General features: G+C 36.8%; 1 protein-coding gene across 4 annotated transcripts in view; it reads right to left on the reverse strand.

The window, feature by feature from the left end:
* LOC134800754 (transcription factor AP-2-epsilon) overlaps window positions 1–19,909 on the reverse strand; it is an 85,674-nt gene that overhangs the window by 5,363 nt on the left and 60,402 nt on the right. For 3 of the 4 annotated variants that reach the window (XM_063773297.1, XM_063773295.1, XM_063773296.1), the window contains 5 exons: window positions 15,456–15,602; window positions 14,504–14,641; window positions 12,864–12,974; window positions 11,893–11,947; window positions 8,877–9,060 (listed from right to left, as the gene is read on the reverse strand). In XM_063773297.1, coding sequence (XP_063629367.1) covers window positions 8,877–9,060; window positions 11,893–11,947; window positions 12,864–12,974; window positions 14,504–14,641; window positions 15,456–15,602 — 635 coding nt within the window. Of the gene's footprint in view, window positions 1–8,876; window positions 9,061–11,892; window positions 11,948–12,863; window positions 12,975–14,503; window positions 14,642–15,303; window positions 15,353–15,455; window positions 15,603–19,909 lie in introns of those variants that run through there. The other variant, XM_063773298.1, reaches the window with a different exon arrangement.

Genomic DNA, 19,909 nt, shown 5'->3' on the forward strand with positions numbered 1-19,909 from the left:
TACCGATAAACTATCGATTACCGCCAAATGTACTTACTTGATTGACGCATAGAAAGTTATTCGAAACCGTTCCGATTTACGTAGTTAAAATAAAGTGGCATGTCGCTTATGTCGACGGGGTGAGGTTTAAAATTGTGTATGTTTTTGTTTTAAAGACGCAAAGCTAATTTTGTCGGTATGTATGTCGGATGTTGTTACTCCGAAACTGGCTACCAGTATTAACCGCCGGAATATAAAGGCTCGTTAACGAAATTGTTTTCGATAAATTTCTTTGATGAAGTTTCCGAATAAGCGAGCGAGGAATGCGACTCGTAGATTATGATTGATTGAAATTAAAGTGTATTTCGAACGTTTTTAGGTTATCACGTAATAAAAATTATTTAATAGATTTTTTGTACGATTTTTGTGATGGTTCGTTAATCGACCTGTCCAATTTCTTTGTCCAATGTCATGGCCCAAACGGAGATGGCGGGATGACCTGGACAGCTTCCTGAACAACTGGCCGGAGGAAACACCAAATCGGCAGTCGTGGAAATTAAGGGGAGAGGCCTTTGCCCAGCAGTGGGACACTCAAATAGGCTAGGAAAAAAAATGTCATTGCGTCTCACACTATAAGAAAAATGTGCATTGCGTCTCACACTATAAAAAAATTGTGAGACGCAATACACATTGGTCCAATATATTGGACAAATGGAATACCACCCTTACTTGTGTTGTTATATGAGGGCCGGTCTGAAATTTGTTAGTTGGTCGAGGCCGATTTTTGAATTTCGACCAAACGATTTCGTGTATTTCGTTCAATAATATCTCCACTATTAGGCATTTAAATTATACTAATAGAATTGAAAACGAGTGGTTAACACCACTCGATTCCAAATTTATATCGCTCGTATTTCAAAAATTAGCATTTCGCCGTTTTCCACCGATTTTCGAGTGACGAAATCGAGCGATCGAAATTCAAAAATCGCCCCCCTCGCTCTGGCTCTACTCATGCGATTTGAATATTATTTATTAGCCAGCCTGCTTTACACCTACTCGTACAAAAAATCGTCACTAATCTCAATTTTTACTATATAAATATACATAATTTACTATTATAGATGAACAAATTGAATATTTTGCGGTTTTAAAAAAGCGTGAACGACTGTGAATGTTTATTGTCCTTTATTACTTCCGCTCATAAAATGTGACATTTTATTGTTGTTTGAAAAGATAATTATCATATTTTATTGTTGAAATATAAATATTTAACTTATTGATTAGGTAGGTATAATGTAATTCTAGAAAGAAAATGGTACCTACATAGAAATGATTTACAAAATGGTAAAGTTTTGAAATCTTTTTAGAAGCTTTACGCAACTTAGAAGCAACAATATAATTACCAGAGATCGTACATTTTCCAGCATTTTTGGTGCGGCAGAGTGGTGTTAACGGCATTGGTAATTATAGATAATTTCAACTGAAATGGTAAATTAAGGTTAATATTAACGTAATTAACGCTAATTAATCATTAAGGTTGTAATTATTTATACCAATTCCGTTAACACCACTCCGCTGCACCAAAAATGCTGGAAAATGTACGATCACTGATAATTACAGATTGTTGCGAAAAACTTTTTAGTACAAAGTGGAAATTTCGCAATTTTGGAAAGGTTACGACGGCACATCAGGGTGCCTAGCCAACGTGCTAATCTCTATCACTCTTGCATTTTAATGCGACCAGTAATTTGCGTTTCATTACTTTTGTTTATTTTTTTTTTAATAAAAAAAATAAAAATTCGCTTCGGAGCGTTAACGATTGGCACGTTGGCTACGCACCCTCTACTTCGAATTACACTTCAAAAATACGTTTTTGTTTAAAAAATATGCAAGAGTGTCTTGCTTACTGTCATATTTAACAGTTATTGTTATTACTATTATACCTACTCATTAAGACAATTCTGACATGCAAACCAAATACCTATTCAATTAGTTTTATCAAATGGATCCTATTAACCATTTCTGGTCTCATTATCAGATCAGCTTTATATGTATAAGAAACATATCAGGATTTAGCAGACACCAATAAGCTTACTAATCACCATTAAAAGTTAAATAAAAGCTTTTAAACATGACACCGTCGAAATTGCTGGGCGATTTAATGCTTTACGTTACTGGGTCGTTCACACATTCAAGTATAATGATAATCTCGTTGCTCGGTCAATGAGTAAGATATTCCGATCAAACGATACCAAATACCGCAATTAGAGAAAATACCGTTACATCCAATCGTTAATATTTTCACACGTCCGCTTAGCCAGCGACAAAAGATCCAACCGTCCGCGACTAACGAGCCAAACAATGAATTTGAATTTAGAATCAATGGAAAACTAAATCGGATGAATCGACAGATCACAAACTAATGGCCAGTACGTATCGATTCAAGCGGCTGATTTAAAGATTATTGACTCTAGCCCGAATGCGATTCTTAAAAAAATATCGAATCGCGTTCCGTTTTTGAAAAGCTTTCAAAGCTTTTTTCTATTTTAGGCGCGTATGTCTGTTATCTCTTTAAGTTCAATTTGAAAGGTTATACGTAAAATAGTATAAGCAACTTATATTGTGTAGCTTAAGATCCATTAATAATCCACGATTGATTAAATCGAAATGGCGTGCCTATACTTACGAGACATTGTGTTGCGTTTCGAAATAATGGCCGTGGTACTGTACTGTTTTGACGGCGGTTTTACGGGACATTTCGAGTGGGTTCTTTATGTGTGTTGGTAGATAGTAATGTTAATAAGTGTCAGCATTATGTAAGATGCGTTCTTCGTATTGATACGCCCATGCCCTAAGCCAACCAGTAATAGTCTGTATCTTTAGGTATTTAAATAAAAGCAAACAAACAATTTGTACATTTACGGGTAGTTATAACATTTATTGGTTAACCGACCAATTGCAAAACCGGCTGGATCAGTCACTGAACGACTTGACTAAACCTACATTATTTGATCGTGTAATGTTTTCTTCTACCCTCAACTGGCTTAAGGAGCCATTTGAGGGTAGATTTTGTTTTATTTTATTTAAATACAAAAAGATACAGAGTATAGTTAAGCCAAAGTTTTATTATATTTTGGATATTCGCATTCGCATCTTGGGTCTTGCTTATAATCTTTCAAGTCTATCTTTCCATGTAACCTTTCTATAAAGGTGCCTACTTAGTTGCAGAAATAAAACCTGACACGTTTTTAAAACTCGATCCAAAAACAAAGATAATGGTATAAGATTTATGTACGTCAAAAAGCGATGTAGAAATTGCCTACACCTCAATAAAAATGTCGCGTACTGTTTGAAAATGAACCTTAGAGCGATTGGCGCTTACAACTTTAACGTCACTTTTAACGAAAACATCGTCACAATAATGGCGTAAGCGCCAAGCGCACTAAAGACTCTTAACACATGCCACAGAAATAGGCAAATTACGCTTGAATGACATTATCTATCCGGTCGATTTAATAATTCATGCAGTATCCTTATAATAGCCGTAATTACAAATTAAAAACCGTTTCACACAATAAATAACTGTCGCGGGTCGGTATTTAAAATTGAATTTCGAACGCGCTCGTAATTGCCCTCATTACGCGGCGATTGTCAAAACGGAGATATTTTTGGCTTTAAAATGCATCTATTTTATCATAGCGTTTTTACTAAATGGGGCCAAAATAATTGCGTTTAACATGGGACTAATATTAATCGTTATCAAAAACGCTTCTTTTATTTTAATCATATAAAATGCACGAATATCTGAAATATTAACAATCGGCTTTAATTATGAACTAGAGTTAGACCAAGATAAGTCTGCAACGATTTTGATACCACACGCAGTGCAACTGTTATAAATTAATAAGTCTTAATTTTTTCATAGAAGTTTGACGTTTAAAATAACACTTGCATTGCGTGTGCTATCAAAATCGTTGCAGACTTGTCTTGGTCTGACTCTATGTAGGTATTTTTTGGGTGTTTTCTAATTTAATAACATAAAATGATTTAGTATGAGGATTGGACCTTAAATATTGTCTTTAATTATTAATAAATAATTACTTTTTATGTTTTACATCTATTAACCTCATTATACCGGACAACATCTTACAAATGGCGGCAAAATAACAACTGTCGTTTGTGTTCTGACACTGCAATGCAATGTTCTGTAAAGAATAATCTACATTCCTGTACGGATATGATGGTCGTTCTTGTCTACGTGACAGCGTGATAAAACGTTGTCCGTCACTTTCTATCCCGCGATGTTAAAAAGTGATATTTATTTTATCTCGTGGATAAATCCATCCATAATACGCCGGCTGGTCCTCGTAATTATACCTAGACATATTTATTAAAAGCAACGATATATGTAAAGTGAGAAAATGTCACATGTCACCTAATTTACGCGTTAAAACGGCAATTTTCATGTTAATCTTGAAATATCGAGTACCCGATGACCCATTCAGGTCTGATGTAATGTATTTATGTAAAGTACAATTGTAAATGCATTGAAGTGACAGTAATGGAATAAATAGTTGGAGTAGTTATCATTAAACAGTTATTTGCCAATTTACGCGGACACCTTATTAAGTTAAATTATAATTTTAGTCGCATTTAAACCATTTTGAGATGTTTATTTTTGCTGTTGTTATTTAGTTAAACGTGTAAGTTAAAAATAGGTATTTGCTAGTATTTTAGAATATAAAATATAGGTAATATTATTATTGTTTAAATACATAACTTATTATCAACTTAATTTTAAAATTTAAATTAGATAAGTATTATCTATTATCTCTTACCATCTATAAGTTAGTTTAATCAAGCGTCTTAATAAATTCAGTAGAAATAACATGAAAGTTTTTTTAATCATTAAATTTAAATGTTGTTAAGTTTTACACGCAACTATTCTAAGAGGAACATCACTCTATATTTTCGTAAAACGTAAATAAATCTAATTTTATAATGCAATGCAAATAAACTTTGAATACTGTAGTTATGTCATATAGTTGTCGCCCGCGAGATAGTATTAGCATAAAATAATATCGCATTGTTAAACTTATCAGGGTGTTGCCTCACTAATGTCACTAACGAGGCCGAATCGTGATTTTCGTGACAGAGGAGTGAAATCAGGGTTTTTAATTAAGATAAGTCGGTGAGTTATTGATTATGGCGTACTAATGTAATCCGTGTAGGCACCCATAGCTTTACCACGACTGCCTCATCAGTGCGAAACTGACATAGGTAAATTGTGCGCAGTAAAAAAAAAAAATTGCGATTTCCCGACATCCGGTTATCCTTATGGAAGTAACTAATAAAAGTGGCCGTAAATAATTGTCACTATTGGCAATTACTTCGCGGACGTTCAATCATCATGTCACGTCGGTTACCGTCGCTCGTGACAGCACCTTTGTCTTGTCGCGCGACAGTCTTTCAATTAATGTGCCCTATTAACTAAATGTGCTCTTTTAATGTGTGAAGTATTTTGGCTCATTATTATTTTTTACAATAATTGCTTGGTTTATTTTAAGTACGGATCCTTAAGTGTTAATTATTTTTAGCAATAAATATGTATGGTGTTTACGGGGTGAGTTGCAAAGCGGTTTGGCAGCCCCGCTGACATTTAATGAGATACTTTATATTATGCCATACAATGTAGTTAACATAGAGTCCATCTGACCTTTTACTATGTTCTGTCACATCATACTCATAGACATCCGGTCAGCTAAAAAAATGTTTACAGAAAGGTACTTGGCGTTTACGTTATTCTTGGATGCTACATAGTAAATGCGGCGTTTCAAGGCGTAGACTAGGGATGTTGCGGATATTCGCATCCGCATCCGCATCCGCGGAACATCCGCATGATTTTCAACATCCGCATCCGCATGAAATCGATGCGGAGCATCCGCATAATGCGGATGTCGACCAAGTCGGTACAGAATGTATTAGCGGCGGCGCCGGCGGCGTAAGTGCTTCGTCATTATATATAACGAAATCGTCTAGATCCCGAAAAGTCGGCCAAGTTACTGTTTATTAAATAAAACGCACCTATATTCTTGCTCAAATACTAAACGTTTCGTTTTTTTTAAATAAAAATTGCTAAAAATGTAATAAGTATTTGACGTTTTTTAAGTACCAAATCTTGACATCCGCATCCGCGGATGTGAGACTTTAAATATCCGCATCCGCATCCGCGGATGTCAAAATATCTGCATCCGCAACATCCCTAGGCCGTAAAGGCCATGTCGTAAGGTTATTTTTCCCTTGGGTGAGATACACAGTATATCCTTCGCCGCGCTTTAGACCCAGCGCTCCACCAAAACCACCGCGCTTCAGTTAAAGTAGGACTTCCAATAACGCATACTTGTTACAATTTACGGGTTTAATTGAACTTGGGAAGAGCGGTTATAAACCAGTTATGGATATGTGTGTTTAAACACGACCCAGATCCAACCGCGAATAAAAAGCATCTAATAGCAGACGAAGCACTGGCCGCAAACCGAGTTGACCGAGCTACACAGTGTTGCCAGTGCAAAAAAAAATTACAGACAGCCTGTCGCTCATGGACATGCGATGCGATAAGTTTATCAACGCTTTGGTAGCTTATCGTCAGACTCGTCGAATTTTTGTCGTATATCACATATACTTTCCGTTGTTATAGGAGATAAAATCTCGTACAAGATAGACAACTTCTACATCACAATAACTTCTTAATACCCAGTTTTTTAGTTGGTTATAGTAGAAAACAGCCAAAACGCTTATCGACGTTAATTTATACGAGAATATTATGTGTGTCTTGACTTTTTTATGTTTCCTTGCTCTGAATTTTTAGTTGAAAGGTAACTTCAATAGAACTCGTAAAGCTAACAAAAATATCGCTCGCGCGCCGCTATAGGTAGTTCTCCGGCTTAATTGTACTTAAACAAGATGCTTGGTGGCGGCGGCTTGTACTTAAAGAATATTTAAAATGAATTATTACATTATGCATGAAGTTAACTGAAATATTATCTAGCGTTTATCGTAGGCATTATAATAATGGCTTTACGTCAGGTGCGTATTGTTATTATGGTTTGTATGTAGATTTATGGAAAGATGTTATTTAGCCTCGTGCCGCCCAATGTACATTAGGATGTACACTCAGTTTCGATGGAATGTCAACCTTAATTAAAAACAAAGTATATATAAGTAGTATATATATATATATATATATATATATATATATATATATATATATATATATATATATATATATATATATATATATATATATATATATATATATATAGTAAATATAGTTTATATATTTATTGTGTAAACTGTGTAGGTACAAGAACTAGAACTAAGTACATTTTTTGATGAGTATCAACAGTTTAGTTTATTAGTCTTGTAAAATTTTCGAACAAATGAAATTCAACCTAATTGGAAATACTACAAGATTCTAACTTCCTTGGCTATTAATTTTGTATGGTGGGCGCCACGAGACTAGACGTTTTCTAGCGAATCTACTTTGTACGTCGGTAATAAGTGCGATTTCTTATTGGGTTTCATTTAATTATTTGCCTTATTGACCGCCGACAGTGGTAACTTTTTGCTGTGAAACGGAAAATTTTTGCCGCTCAGTTTCTTTGATAATTTTCTAGGGACAACATTCTAGCTTGACGCAAAAAAAACCGGCCAAGTGCGAGTCGGACGTTCCAAGGGTTCCGTACATTCAGTCCGACTCACGCTTGACTGCACATTTCTAATAGGCTTCCTGTCATCTATAGGTAAAGAACTATTTTGTGTATTTTTTTTTTTCAAAATTATTGACCCAGTAGTTTCGGAGATAAAGGTAATGGTAATTTTTTGGCTGTTTTCTTAAATAACTTCTAACCTATTAATTTTAAAATTATAAAAAAAATATATTTGAAATTCTAAAAATGAGCTCTTTCATTTGACATATAACACGGTATAGTTTGAAAAACTTTATTTTTTATTGTCTCATGTACCCCCCAAAAATGTCCGTCTTTGGGTCACTAATTTACATATGTGTACCAAATTTAAACTTAATTGGTCCAGTAGCTTTCGAGAAAATAGGCTGTGACAGACAGACAGAAGCACGAGTGATCATAGGATCACACCCCTCCCCCTCCTCCTCCTCCTTCCTTATAGAAGGGTTCCGTTTTTTCCTTTTGAAAAGCAGCTTTATCTTGCCACAGACAAAACCGCAATATAAAAATAATATTTGCGTATAGCTATATGTAATATTTTGGCCTTGACTTATGTTACCTTTAAGAATACCTGAATTCAGACTTAATTGTAATGAATCTGACTTGAAGACCACTCAAGTCAATCTAAGTTAGGAAACAATATCTTTAAGGTCCTATTTAAAAAAGATACTAAATCTTTATGACTTTAAAGAACAGACACAGACATTCAGATCATAATTAGGTGTAAAAATTAGAGATAATCTTGTAACCTTGATTTAAATTAATGTCTTAATCATGATCAGCTTTGATGAGTATGTGACGTTGAAGTGTTTATTTTTAATTTATCAGACAGGTTTGAGTGCGATTTTCCAGTTCGTTTTTTATTACGCGCAGTATTGAGCAGATCATAAAGATCATTACCTATACTTTGTCTATGATAATGAATTCCCCGGCTATCAATAACATTGTAGAGCTAGACCAAGCTAAGCTGGCATCGATTTTGATAGCACAGACTGCGCAAGTGTTATTTAAACGTCATAATCTCATAGAAGTTACAAAAGTTAAGTTGAGTTTTCCCGTTACGAGAGTAGAACATGAGGTGCTATCGTGATTAGTCGCAGTTTTCTAACCAAAACTTGTATCAAGTGTAGGTACTGTTCTTAGTGTACTTACCGGCGTAGAACTCCGCCGAGCAGCGATGCGTTGAGGCATTCTGGGGGTGACAACCGACGTTGCACCTCCCCCACTGTCACCTTGTACTTGCTCGTCGAGGACAGTAGTGACAACCGTCCGGGCACTGAGCAGAACACGTCGTTGGGGGCGCATGAGCCGCCGAGGCCGTCGCGCCCTTTTATCGCTGCGACAAAGATAAAACATAACCTCCTTATTCATAAACGTTTACTAAAGTTGACAAGCCGATAATAATCGTTTGTCCCTTTCCATCATACCAATACGTCGGAAAGGGACAAACGATTATTATCGGCTTGTCAACTTTAGTAAACGTTTATAAGGGGTTTAAGAAGATAAAGTTAGGTTTTCCTTTTGGTTCTTAAACTAGCGGAAACTTGGGGGATAAATTAAAACATATCTACGCTAAATATTGCTGGCTATTAGGGTTATTCGGGCATCATAAATATGCTAAAGTATTAGAATAGGTAAAACTTGTTAATAAGATATTGTAAAAAAGTTTTCGTGAGTCAGCTGACACCTATTTTTATCTAGGTACTATACTGAGTACAGCATACTCATCATCTTCCTCGCGTTGTCCCGGCATTTTGCAACGACTCATGGGGTCCGCTAGGCAACTAATCCCAGGAATTGGAGTGGGCACTAGTTTTTACGAAAGCGACTGCCATCCGACCTTCCAACCCAGAGGGTAAAACTAGGCCTTATTCCGGTCTTAGTCCGGTTTCCTCACGATGTTTTCCTTCACAGAAAAGCGTCTGGTATCAAAGTACAAGGCGGGGTTTGAACCCGCGACCTCCGGTTCGCACGCTCGTACCGCTAGGCCACCAGCGCTTCTGAGTACAGCGCACTATTTTTTCTAAATAAATAGCATCGATAAATAAATAAAACATTCATCGCTACAATTTTAAACGAACCTACTTCAAACAATGATCTAGCTACTCCGATACATGTTCTAAGAACTGCATAATCATTCAGTGTACCCCAAATCGGCGGACCCCATCTACCAGCGCCTATTACTGCTACAATACAAATACAGCTAATAAATGCGTATCTCGCACAAAAAATACGGGTGATTACAAATTTCTGAGCACCGTGTTCTACAATGGCACTCCCCGCGTCCGCCACGCCCCAAACATGAACGCAGCGTGAGCCATTCACATTGTAATATTTCTTTATGGCAACCCTAATACAATAAACATTAGTATGTCATTAACTCTGCACCATACTGGCTCTTAACACCCTGCCATTTGAAAAAAGAAAAAAAACAGCCAATTAGCTACTACGAGTTTTGAAATTGGAATGCAACTTCAAATTTGGAAGTGTAATTAAAAATACTAGGGTATCGAGTTTTTACGAGTATCGATTCCAAATTCGAATGCTCTATTCAAATATAGATTGATTGATCGATAGTTTTATTGTCGATATCGATTCATTGGCCCGTTGCATGAGATGAGATGGACCTTTTTTACAATCTATTTAGAAAAGTCGATACACCTATCCGATAAGTGCGGTATGAGGCCTAATTACAGTTTTATCTTTAAGAGGTCATCTTTGAGCGGGTAACAATGAAATATTTGATAAGTTAATAATATGTATTTATTTTATCGACGCACGCACGTGCAATTTGAATAATTTCAGTACGGTAAGTAAAATATTGTATAAATTAAGCCCACGTGTTTCTATACTATGAAGTATTTGAACAAATTAAATTATTTTTCAGAAAATATTTTAATTTGTTTTTATCAAGTGTGTTCAATTTGTGTTCAGGCACCTGCCGCGATAGCAGAGGACGCTGGTTCGATTCCAGCCTGGGGCACTGGAGGCCTTGGTCACTTTTTCTTAGTATATGACATTTATTCCACGTGTTTCTGTTAGGTATGACCTATATTTAATAGCGTTGGTATCCCATAAAAAGGCATCTTACGAAAAAGTATTATTTACCTACCTATTCGCTTAATAGGTGTGTTTTTATCTTTCAGAAATTCCAGATACTTTATACTTTTCCTATATATATTTTTAATAATTGGTGTTTCATACATCTCCCGTTTATAAAATAGGTATGCGTTTTTCTCGCGTTCTTTGTGGTCAGAAGCTTCTGTTGACAGGTACCTGTTCCACAAAATTTGGTATTCAACTATCGAATGACGTAAAAAATATGAAATATCAATTTACATATATAATACTTCATGTTTTTTGTCTGTCTGTCTCTCAAATACCGATGACTCGACAAAAATCATCATCGAAGAGCACAGGTAATTTAGCCGGTAATTATACTTTTAATGAAATGAAATGTAGTTTTAGTTTGCCATGAGTAAATGAAATTATTCTTATTCTTATTCTTAATAAGGCATTTGAATTTTTTTATGCCATTCGATTAAATAAATAAATAATAAGGCAACACTACTTTTTTTTAAGAATAGGCCTCTTTCCACTAACGGATGACGTGCAGTCTAAATATTGATAGATAATTGCTAGGCACTTGTAGGTATTATAGCTTGGTATCAATAATTTTAATCAAACAACTGACAAATCTCTAATGAGTTTACTTTCTCCCTGTGTTCAAATTGATGAGTAAAAAGAAGAAAAAGGAATATCCAGCTTGTAGGTTTCGACAAATGCATACCTACATTACAAGGTGACTCATTTCATTGCTCTTGTGTGTGTAAAAAAATTGGCTTTCCATCACAGAAGGGTCCTTTGCTTCAAGTACAATAAGGACGTTACGTTTTCGTCTGAAATTCCAACAAAAATTCTGATAGAAACGTCCTTATTGCAGATGAAGCACATGGAACCTTCTCTGACGGAAAGTCACCGTTACTTATACTTTGAAGAACTTTATTATACTTAAAGATAAGGATTTTTTTGATGCTTAGCAAGTTTAGTATCATTTATTTGTATATACTGTAATATAAGGTATTATTCATTTTATTATATTCACACTGCGTATTGCAGTTGTAAAGTTGTAGTCACTGCCTATATTATTATAAAAATAATAACTTACTTTTTAATAAAGGTAGATCAGTCATGAACCCTGTAGTATCATCCATGCCGGCATTCTGAAAAAAAAAACTAAGTTATCTATGGTTTCGCGATATGATTGGCATATTAAGAAAACATTGGAGGGAAAAATATATGGACGAAATTCCGGCATTCCAACTACGGGTCGACTTAATTTGCTTTATTAAATTCCTGTCGGATTGGCGGACATATTCATTCCTTGTTGACCGGGGGTGATCGTTTTATGACTTTATTATAACCAATAGAATGTAATTTAGATAAAATGATATGAAGCCACAATTTCAATATACAGAATATTCCATAATATTTACTAGGTGTATCTGCGTGGAAAGTATGTAATCTGACTACAAATTGAAGAAAAAGATCGTAAGGAAAAGGTTGGAAACTTGGATGATAACATAAAAATTTCTCGCATTAACGTAAAAAAATATTACTTGAGCCAAACCTTATGATTTAGTAACCTGCTACACTCGCGCTTTAGTATAAAGTACGTGACAATATTAAGGATTAATTTACTGAATTAAAAATCCGTAGTCATACCTACTCATACTCACAGTACCGTGTGACGTAGTCTAAAACGCAGTGCCCTAACTATTAAACATAAGGAATGTTTAACGTTTGAACTGACCGGCACCTGCTCGGAGTGCAGCGGGTGGTACAGCGCGATCCCTTGCTGCTCTCGCGCCGTAGTCACCGTGCCCTTATTGCTAACCAAGTTTAAACTGACCAGCGCCTCCTCTGAATGCAGTGCATGATGTAGAGCGATCCGATGCTGCTCCCGCACCGTAGGTAGAGCCGTAGTCACCGTGCCCATACTGTTAAAACACAAGTTTGTACTAACCGACGCCTCCTCTGAGTGCAGTGCGTGGTGTAGAGCGATCTCATGCTGTTTCCGCACCGTAGTTAGCGCCGTAGTCACTGTGCCCTTACTGTTAAACACAAGTTTGTACTGACCGGCGCCTCCTCTGAGTGCAGTGCGTGATGAAGAGCGATCTCATGCTGCTCCCTCGCTCCGTAGTCAGCGCGCCGCTCGCCGCCGCCGTAGCCGAAACCACTGTGCCCCAACTGTTGTAAAAACAAACGAATATGAAAATAAGCCTCTATAATGTTTTTTTTAACATGATCATTTTTAAGCTAACATTATATCGATAGTTAAGTATGTTTTGTGTCTAATAAATCATAAATAAGTAAGCATTCGACCTAGAACTAGGACAAGCCAGTCATCGAAAAATTCAACTAGAAAAAAAAACAAGTTGCTTTGCTTAAATATTCGATGTGAAAACAGATATATATAGATGGTCAAGGAAATCTTGTCAGTAGAAAAAGGCGGCAAATTTGAAAAATGTAGGCGCGAAGGGATATCTTCCCATAGAAAATTTGAATTTCGCGCCTTTTTCTACTGACAAGATCTGCTTGACCAAGTATAGTTAAGTACTTAGCTTAGAATAATTACTGTTGAATTGCTATAGGTATTGCAAAAATCTATAATCGAATCGGTAACAGTAAATGGCGAATTATTACAACATTGTCAACATGTTCAAGCAATTTCAGCAACTAAAATATCCATTCAACTTCATCTTCAATCGCCATTAAATCACAAAATGACGTAGAGTTTCCCGCCAAAAGTGAATTTCTTTGTGTTGCCAGCCCGTCTCGGTTGGGCCGGAACATTAGGGCTAATCTGCCAAAGTGCCAGTGCCATAAATGTTTGCTTCATCGCCTAATGGTCAAATGCATTGGATAACGTATTGAAAATATGCCATTTCAATTCTGAAGCATAGTATTGCTGGCCGAAAATATACGTTGAAGTTATACGTTCGATTTTTGAAAAGAAATCGGGTTTGTAAATCGAACAACGGGGCTCGATTTTCAAGTTCGGAGATTTCAATTGGTAGTTAGGTTTGCTAATATTATAGTTAATTTACTGTAACGTTAGCTTAGGATTAGGATACCTAGTCAATGTGCCTACTGATGAAAGGAATGTAGGTAAGACGGGGGAATCTTAGCTTTCTCTGAAAAATCTCATTGTTTAAACACTTCCAAATATTTAAGTCAAGTGGTAAGCGCGAGGAGCATTCCGTTATTTTAATTAATCTTACTAATTATTGCTCGTTAAGTTCGTTATTATTGCTTAAATGTAAGCAGCATTTCTTCCCAGTTCCCCTTTGAGCCCCGTTATAACATATTTCGAGGGGAGAATTCGCGAGCATAGAATAGTTCAGATTTGTGTATTATAACTAGTTATTCAGCGATTAGCTTCTTACGTGCGTTTGACTAAGAGATTTTATACGTATTACATTTGCATCTTGTATATTTTGGATGAATTTGTCTTGTTAAATTTTCTGGTTTTGGGCGCTTGTATACATGCACTAGAATAGAATCCCACCAAAAACATTTTCATGTAAAATGTTGCCAAGACGAAACCATAAGGCTCGCACTACCAAAAAGTTATCAGATCTCTTGTAGAGCCAAGCTTCTAACTTCACAAACTCTACACCTTAGTCAAAATATGTGGCTTGGCCGTTTTACCCTATTCATCGTACACATGAAATACTTTTTGCCGAGCTATGATGGTGCCAGTCAGTGTGACTTACATGGTGTGTATGAATGTCGTGATGGTCGCGGTGCAATCGCGCGTGTTCGTGGTGCGTATGGTGGCGCGGCAGCAGCTGTTGCGGCGCGTAGTGCTGCGCGTACGCCTCGCCGCCGCCGCTGTATTCCATGCCATGGTTCTGAGGACAAATGGTACGGTTATTACATGTTCTGTGAAAATATTCGTTAACATATTTTTACTTTGGCCAGGCGTGGTTCACTCCGCGATTTCGTCGCTTTGCAACAGGTAGTTACAACTACAAGTACATCCGATCCGTCTCACACCAATTTTGGTGGCTAGCCATAAGCCGCGCGTGGCGCTGTCGCCACCTAGCGGTCATATCTGTCCTAATCGTAACAGACACGTTGTGTTAGAGAGTGAATCTTCTGTACTTAGTACTATTATTTATTCTGTGCTTTGGCTTCGGTCCACAGGGATGAAAGATAGTAGGGTTGCTCAGATAAGACTGTGATATCATTCTGATTTAATGGTCGCTCAAAAACTATTGGTGAGGTTTGATATTGTCTATCTAAACTAGCTGTCACTGGTATTGGTAGAGAGGGATGGCGGGGTGCGGAGCAGGGGCGAAGGGCAGAAGTAGGGCGGCTAGAAGTCGGCAAGCAAGTGATTATGACATGATAGACAATTAGTCATACTGAGGGGTGCAGTGTCTACACCTGTCGTTGATGGTGGGGGCTGGCGGATTGCGGTGCGGGGGCGATGGGCGGCGGGAAGTAGGGCGGCTGGAAGTCGGCAAGCAATATCTTGGCCGGCATATTAAGGTGTACTATCAATTTATACATGTTGTTGTTGGTGCGGGCTTGCGTCAGGGTGCGGCGCGGGGGCGAGCGAAGGCCGTCCGGCCCCGCGAAAGCCGCTGTCACCTAGGCGCTTCTGCGTAACGATGGCTTATGGTATGATAGTCATGTTAAGAGGTGTGTATATATCTATACCTGTTGTTGATGGTGCGGGCTGGCAGGATGCGGTGCGGGGGCGAAGGGCGGCGGGAAGTAGGGCGGCTGGAAGTCGGCGAGCGAGGGCTGCCCGCCGCCGCGGAAGCCGCCGCCGCCCAGGCCCAGCCCGCCGCCGCCCAGGCGCTCCTGAGGACAAGGAAGAAACGGTTAGAAGGCATACCAGGCAACGGTTCCAAATACATAAAAAGTTCCATTGCTAAATCTTGTATTTATGTCTCACATACTAGAATGACAGGTCGGTTGCCTCAATTTGCCCATTGGAACTGTCATTTTGCTACAAAATTGACACAAGCGGAACGGTTAAGTATAGTACAGTCACCTGCAATAATATGTTACATAACGTAGGCCGCAAAAATATCTGAGGCGATCTTATTTGTAGAGACTAGAGAGTATAAGAGCGTGTCACATATTTTTGCGGCCTTCAAAGAGTAACACATTAATGCAGGTGACTGTACCTAAATCGGCCAATCGAAGTGACGTGTTAGTATCGAAGCTTAATTTAGCATATATTTTTACAACAAACTGTCTAATGCCCTTTCAACCATTCATCTATAACCATCCGGTGTCACTTTGATTTCCATACAAAAAGCTTAATGACTTCTTTCACGACTAAGCCGCAATCATAATTATTGTTGCTCTTTAGTCATAGCCGTTACCATATTAAGCCAGAAAGGTTAATTACATTGTAATTTTGTAATCAAATCTCTTTACAAGCGAGTAATTTACGCGCTGGGCTATTGTGCAAAGTGTATGTCAGGTGGATAACTTGTCTAGAGGTGATTAGATTATACTACATATTTAGTTTGATATAAACAACTCGATTAGATGCAATTTACCCGACTACACAATAGGGGGTATTACTGCAATGTTCTGCCGCCAGAGTGCAGCACTAAGCTAGCTAGTAAACCATAGAGTAACTTATACATACTGTGCCTTAAACTGTTTTTTGACTAGTTTTCACAGACAATAAAATATGACATTGATGCATCAAGGCGGGTTGTTAACAAGGGCCTACCGGGAAACGCGAAATACGAAATTTAGTTATCTGCTTCTTTATCGCTCGAATATGGAAGAGTGATAGAGAGGTTAAATAACGAAATTTTGATTTTCTTGTTTCGCGGTAGACCCCTAGATTGTGATGGATAGTGGTAGTGGCGCCCCCTACGCAGAGTTTTGCGTAATATTCCCTATTGGCTTATACAAATTTCAAAAGCGCCTAACTTCGCATAGATTAATATACTTGAAACATTTCGACCAGTGCCACTTGTAAGTAATCCGGTCCGGGTGCCCATGTGGTTAAGGTGTCCGCCGTGAATGCAGAAGACCCATCATGTTCGATTTTAGCCCGGGCACTAGATAGGCCTAGGTCAATTTTTATTTTTTACTATTATAGTATCAGTTTAAACTATAGGTATAGGTAGGTATAAAGTTATAAACATTATCGATTCATAAAACATGACTAAAACTAACTACCTACTACTTAACTCAAGCATGCGACATGATACGAAGCTGACACTTTAAACTAAAAAGTTCGTGGTATGTTTAAAGATACCACGAACTTTTCGAGAAAGTCACGGTAGTCCTTTTCAAATTGTCGAAGGGTGTTTAAAGGTGTTTTGGGAAATAACTAGAAAGTTCAAAAAACGTCCCTTCTAACTTTCGAGCCGACTATTCAAAATTTAAACAAATCGAAATACCTAACTCAGCCTAACAAAATACTTTCGAAGAAAATAGTTTTCTCCAAATTACTTCCCTTCTTAAAGCAAGTACGCATTTGATACGCCCCATTGTATGTTACTATTTTCATATTATCCCTATCTTTCGTATGCCGGAAAGAGGTTCCGCGTACAGCTTAGCAAAAAAGAGTAGAAATTAAAAAGTGGCAATACTGTAGCGTCGTCCCTTTCAAATCAATATACCTATATAAGAAAACGGGACGACACTACAGTGTTGCCACTGTTTAATTTCTTCTCTTTTTTGCCAAGCCGTAAGAGGGAACTATTTGAAAAAAAAAAACCTACTCTCGCGGCACACGAGAGACACGCACTTGTTCGGTTTTTCAACATAGGCAAATGTCAATCGGAAATCGGAACGTAGCGGTACCATCAAAGCCTCCATATAATTGTATGATGTACGAACGAATCGACAGAATGATTGTATGAACGTATAGACAGACAGGTAATGATATTCTCCGGGCACGCGAACTCTGAATTAGTAAATGTTTGAATTAAATTGATTGCACGCATTCTTGTAATGTAATGTGAGGCTACGATGGTGTCGTTTGAGATTAATCTTGTTGAATGATGACTCGGTCGTAGCTATGGACCGTTTAAGCCTTTATAAGGCAGAGCTAATATATCTCCCACCTGATTTTGAACATTATTTCAAAGTGGTAGAGTTCAATTTTGCATGATTCTGACACCTTAATGCCTTATAAAGGGTTAAAGGTCTACACGGAATAATCAGATTGGCCAGAAAAGAAGTTGGCGCCAATCTCACCTAGCGTCCATACGTAGATACACAATTTATGTATACCTATCTAATCAATTAATTAGCAATTTTAGATTTATAGTGACATTCGATCTCTAATTAATATAATGCCCCCAGTCGCGATTACTAGCGTAGAAAATCCTTTTCGTTATTATTATTTATTTATTTATTATAATATTATAATCTCTTTATTCATCATTCGTCTTAGGCTAGGTTTTTATAATATGAATATAAAAGTAAAATATAAAAACACTTACAAAACAATAAAAAATACATTACATATATTATATATTATATTACAGTGAAACCTGGTTAAGTGGGACCTGGATAAGTGAGAAACCTCTATAGCTGGGACTCATGGTGCGGTCCCGACACTTTAGCACTGAATTACCTCTGTTAGTGAGATAAAACGAACCTCTATAACTGGGATTAGTTGTTGTGATTTTATAGTCACATTTACCTCTATAATTGAGACAGAGAGTGTATTTTACCTCTTTTACTGAGACTATATTTATAAGATTACATTTTCCTAATTGTTTTTTTTTTTAGAATTTTATACGAATTACCTCTGTATCTGAGATAACGTCAATCTATGACCTCTCTAACTTGGACTTTATTGATCAATTTCCGTATTCTTACTAACTCTTAGTCTATCCACAAATTCCGCATTTGCTTAATTGTGTCTAAACAACTTCAAGTTTAATTTTGTTACTTTATGTAGTTAAAACTATCGAAACGAAAGCTGAAATCTTGATAAGTAACAAGAATAAACAAATTTTCATTTAATTTTCTAAGACGCAATGAAGTCCGTATCAAATTTAATTGAAAAAATCTATCCTTTGGAAAATCATTCAAAATAAATTCAAAGAAATATTTAAACTGACTTAAAAATTATTTAGGGACAAGGATTATTTTACCTAAACATTTAAAGATAATTACAAAATACCTTATTAACCACCTCTATAACTGAGATATATCCTCTATTCTCACCTCTATTAATGGGACCCTCTGTAAATGAGACAGAAAATTTATTTGTACCTGGCTAACTGAGAGCCTGGGTAAGTGGAATACCTCTTTAAGTGAGACAAATCTGCTCGTCCCTTGAAGTCTCACTTATCCAGGTTTCACTGTATTATATAGTATATAGCACAGTTACAATTTAAGGAAACTGTAGGTCTCGTATGGATATAACATATTTATGTACACATTTTTGTATATGACCGTTTGTTTCTCAATAAATAAAATAAAATAAAATAATCTTATGGAGGAAATTTGGCATACGCCTGGAGATAGCAGAGGGTCTATTGCCATCATCGAAAAACCGGACAAGTGCGAGTTGGACTCGCCACCTAGGGTTCTGTAGTTTTTAGTAGGTATTCGTTGTTATTGCGGCAACAGAAAGACATTATCTGTGAAAATTTCAACTGTCTCGGACAGACGGACAGTGGAATCTTAGTAATAGGACGGAACCCTAAAAACGTTATCCACAACTCTGTTGCTCGAAAAAGCAAGAACGAGCAGATAACGATATAAAAAAATCGATTTTGGCGATAGACCTTTAGTTAACTTTTTGATAATGTGTTTAACTTATTTGTAAAAAAAATTTAAAGAGCCTATAAAGTGTATTTGTCCATTATTAATAAAAAATAGTTGCTCATTAATATATCGCTTGATTATTATTTTATGCTACTGTAATTAATGCGACGGTTGCACAATCTGCGTTTAAAGGTCGCTCTACCTATTTGGTAACATTTAACTTAGTAACATATAAGTGGCTAATGTAATAAACAAATTACACATAAATCAGGCTTAATCTACATTTTATAATGCGTTGATCTGTCAACGAAATGGTAACATGTAAGATTTACTGACAGTTTCGGACAAGTGTCAAGTTCGCTTTCTCTAGTAGGGCAATTATTCTTTTTAGGTAATCGTACAGTTTG

The sequence above is a fragment of the Cydia splendana genome, chromosome 20 (genome assembly GCF_910591565.1).
Source record: "Cydia splendana chromosome 20, ilCydSple1.2, whole genome shotgun sequence".
NCBI lineage: Eukaryota > Metazoa > Arthropoda > Insecta > Lepidoptera > Tortricidae > Cydia > Cydia splendana.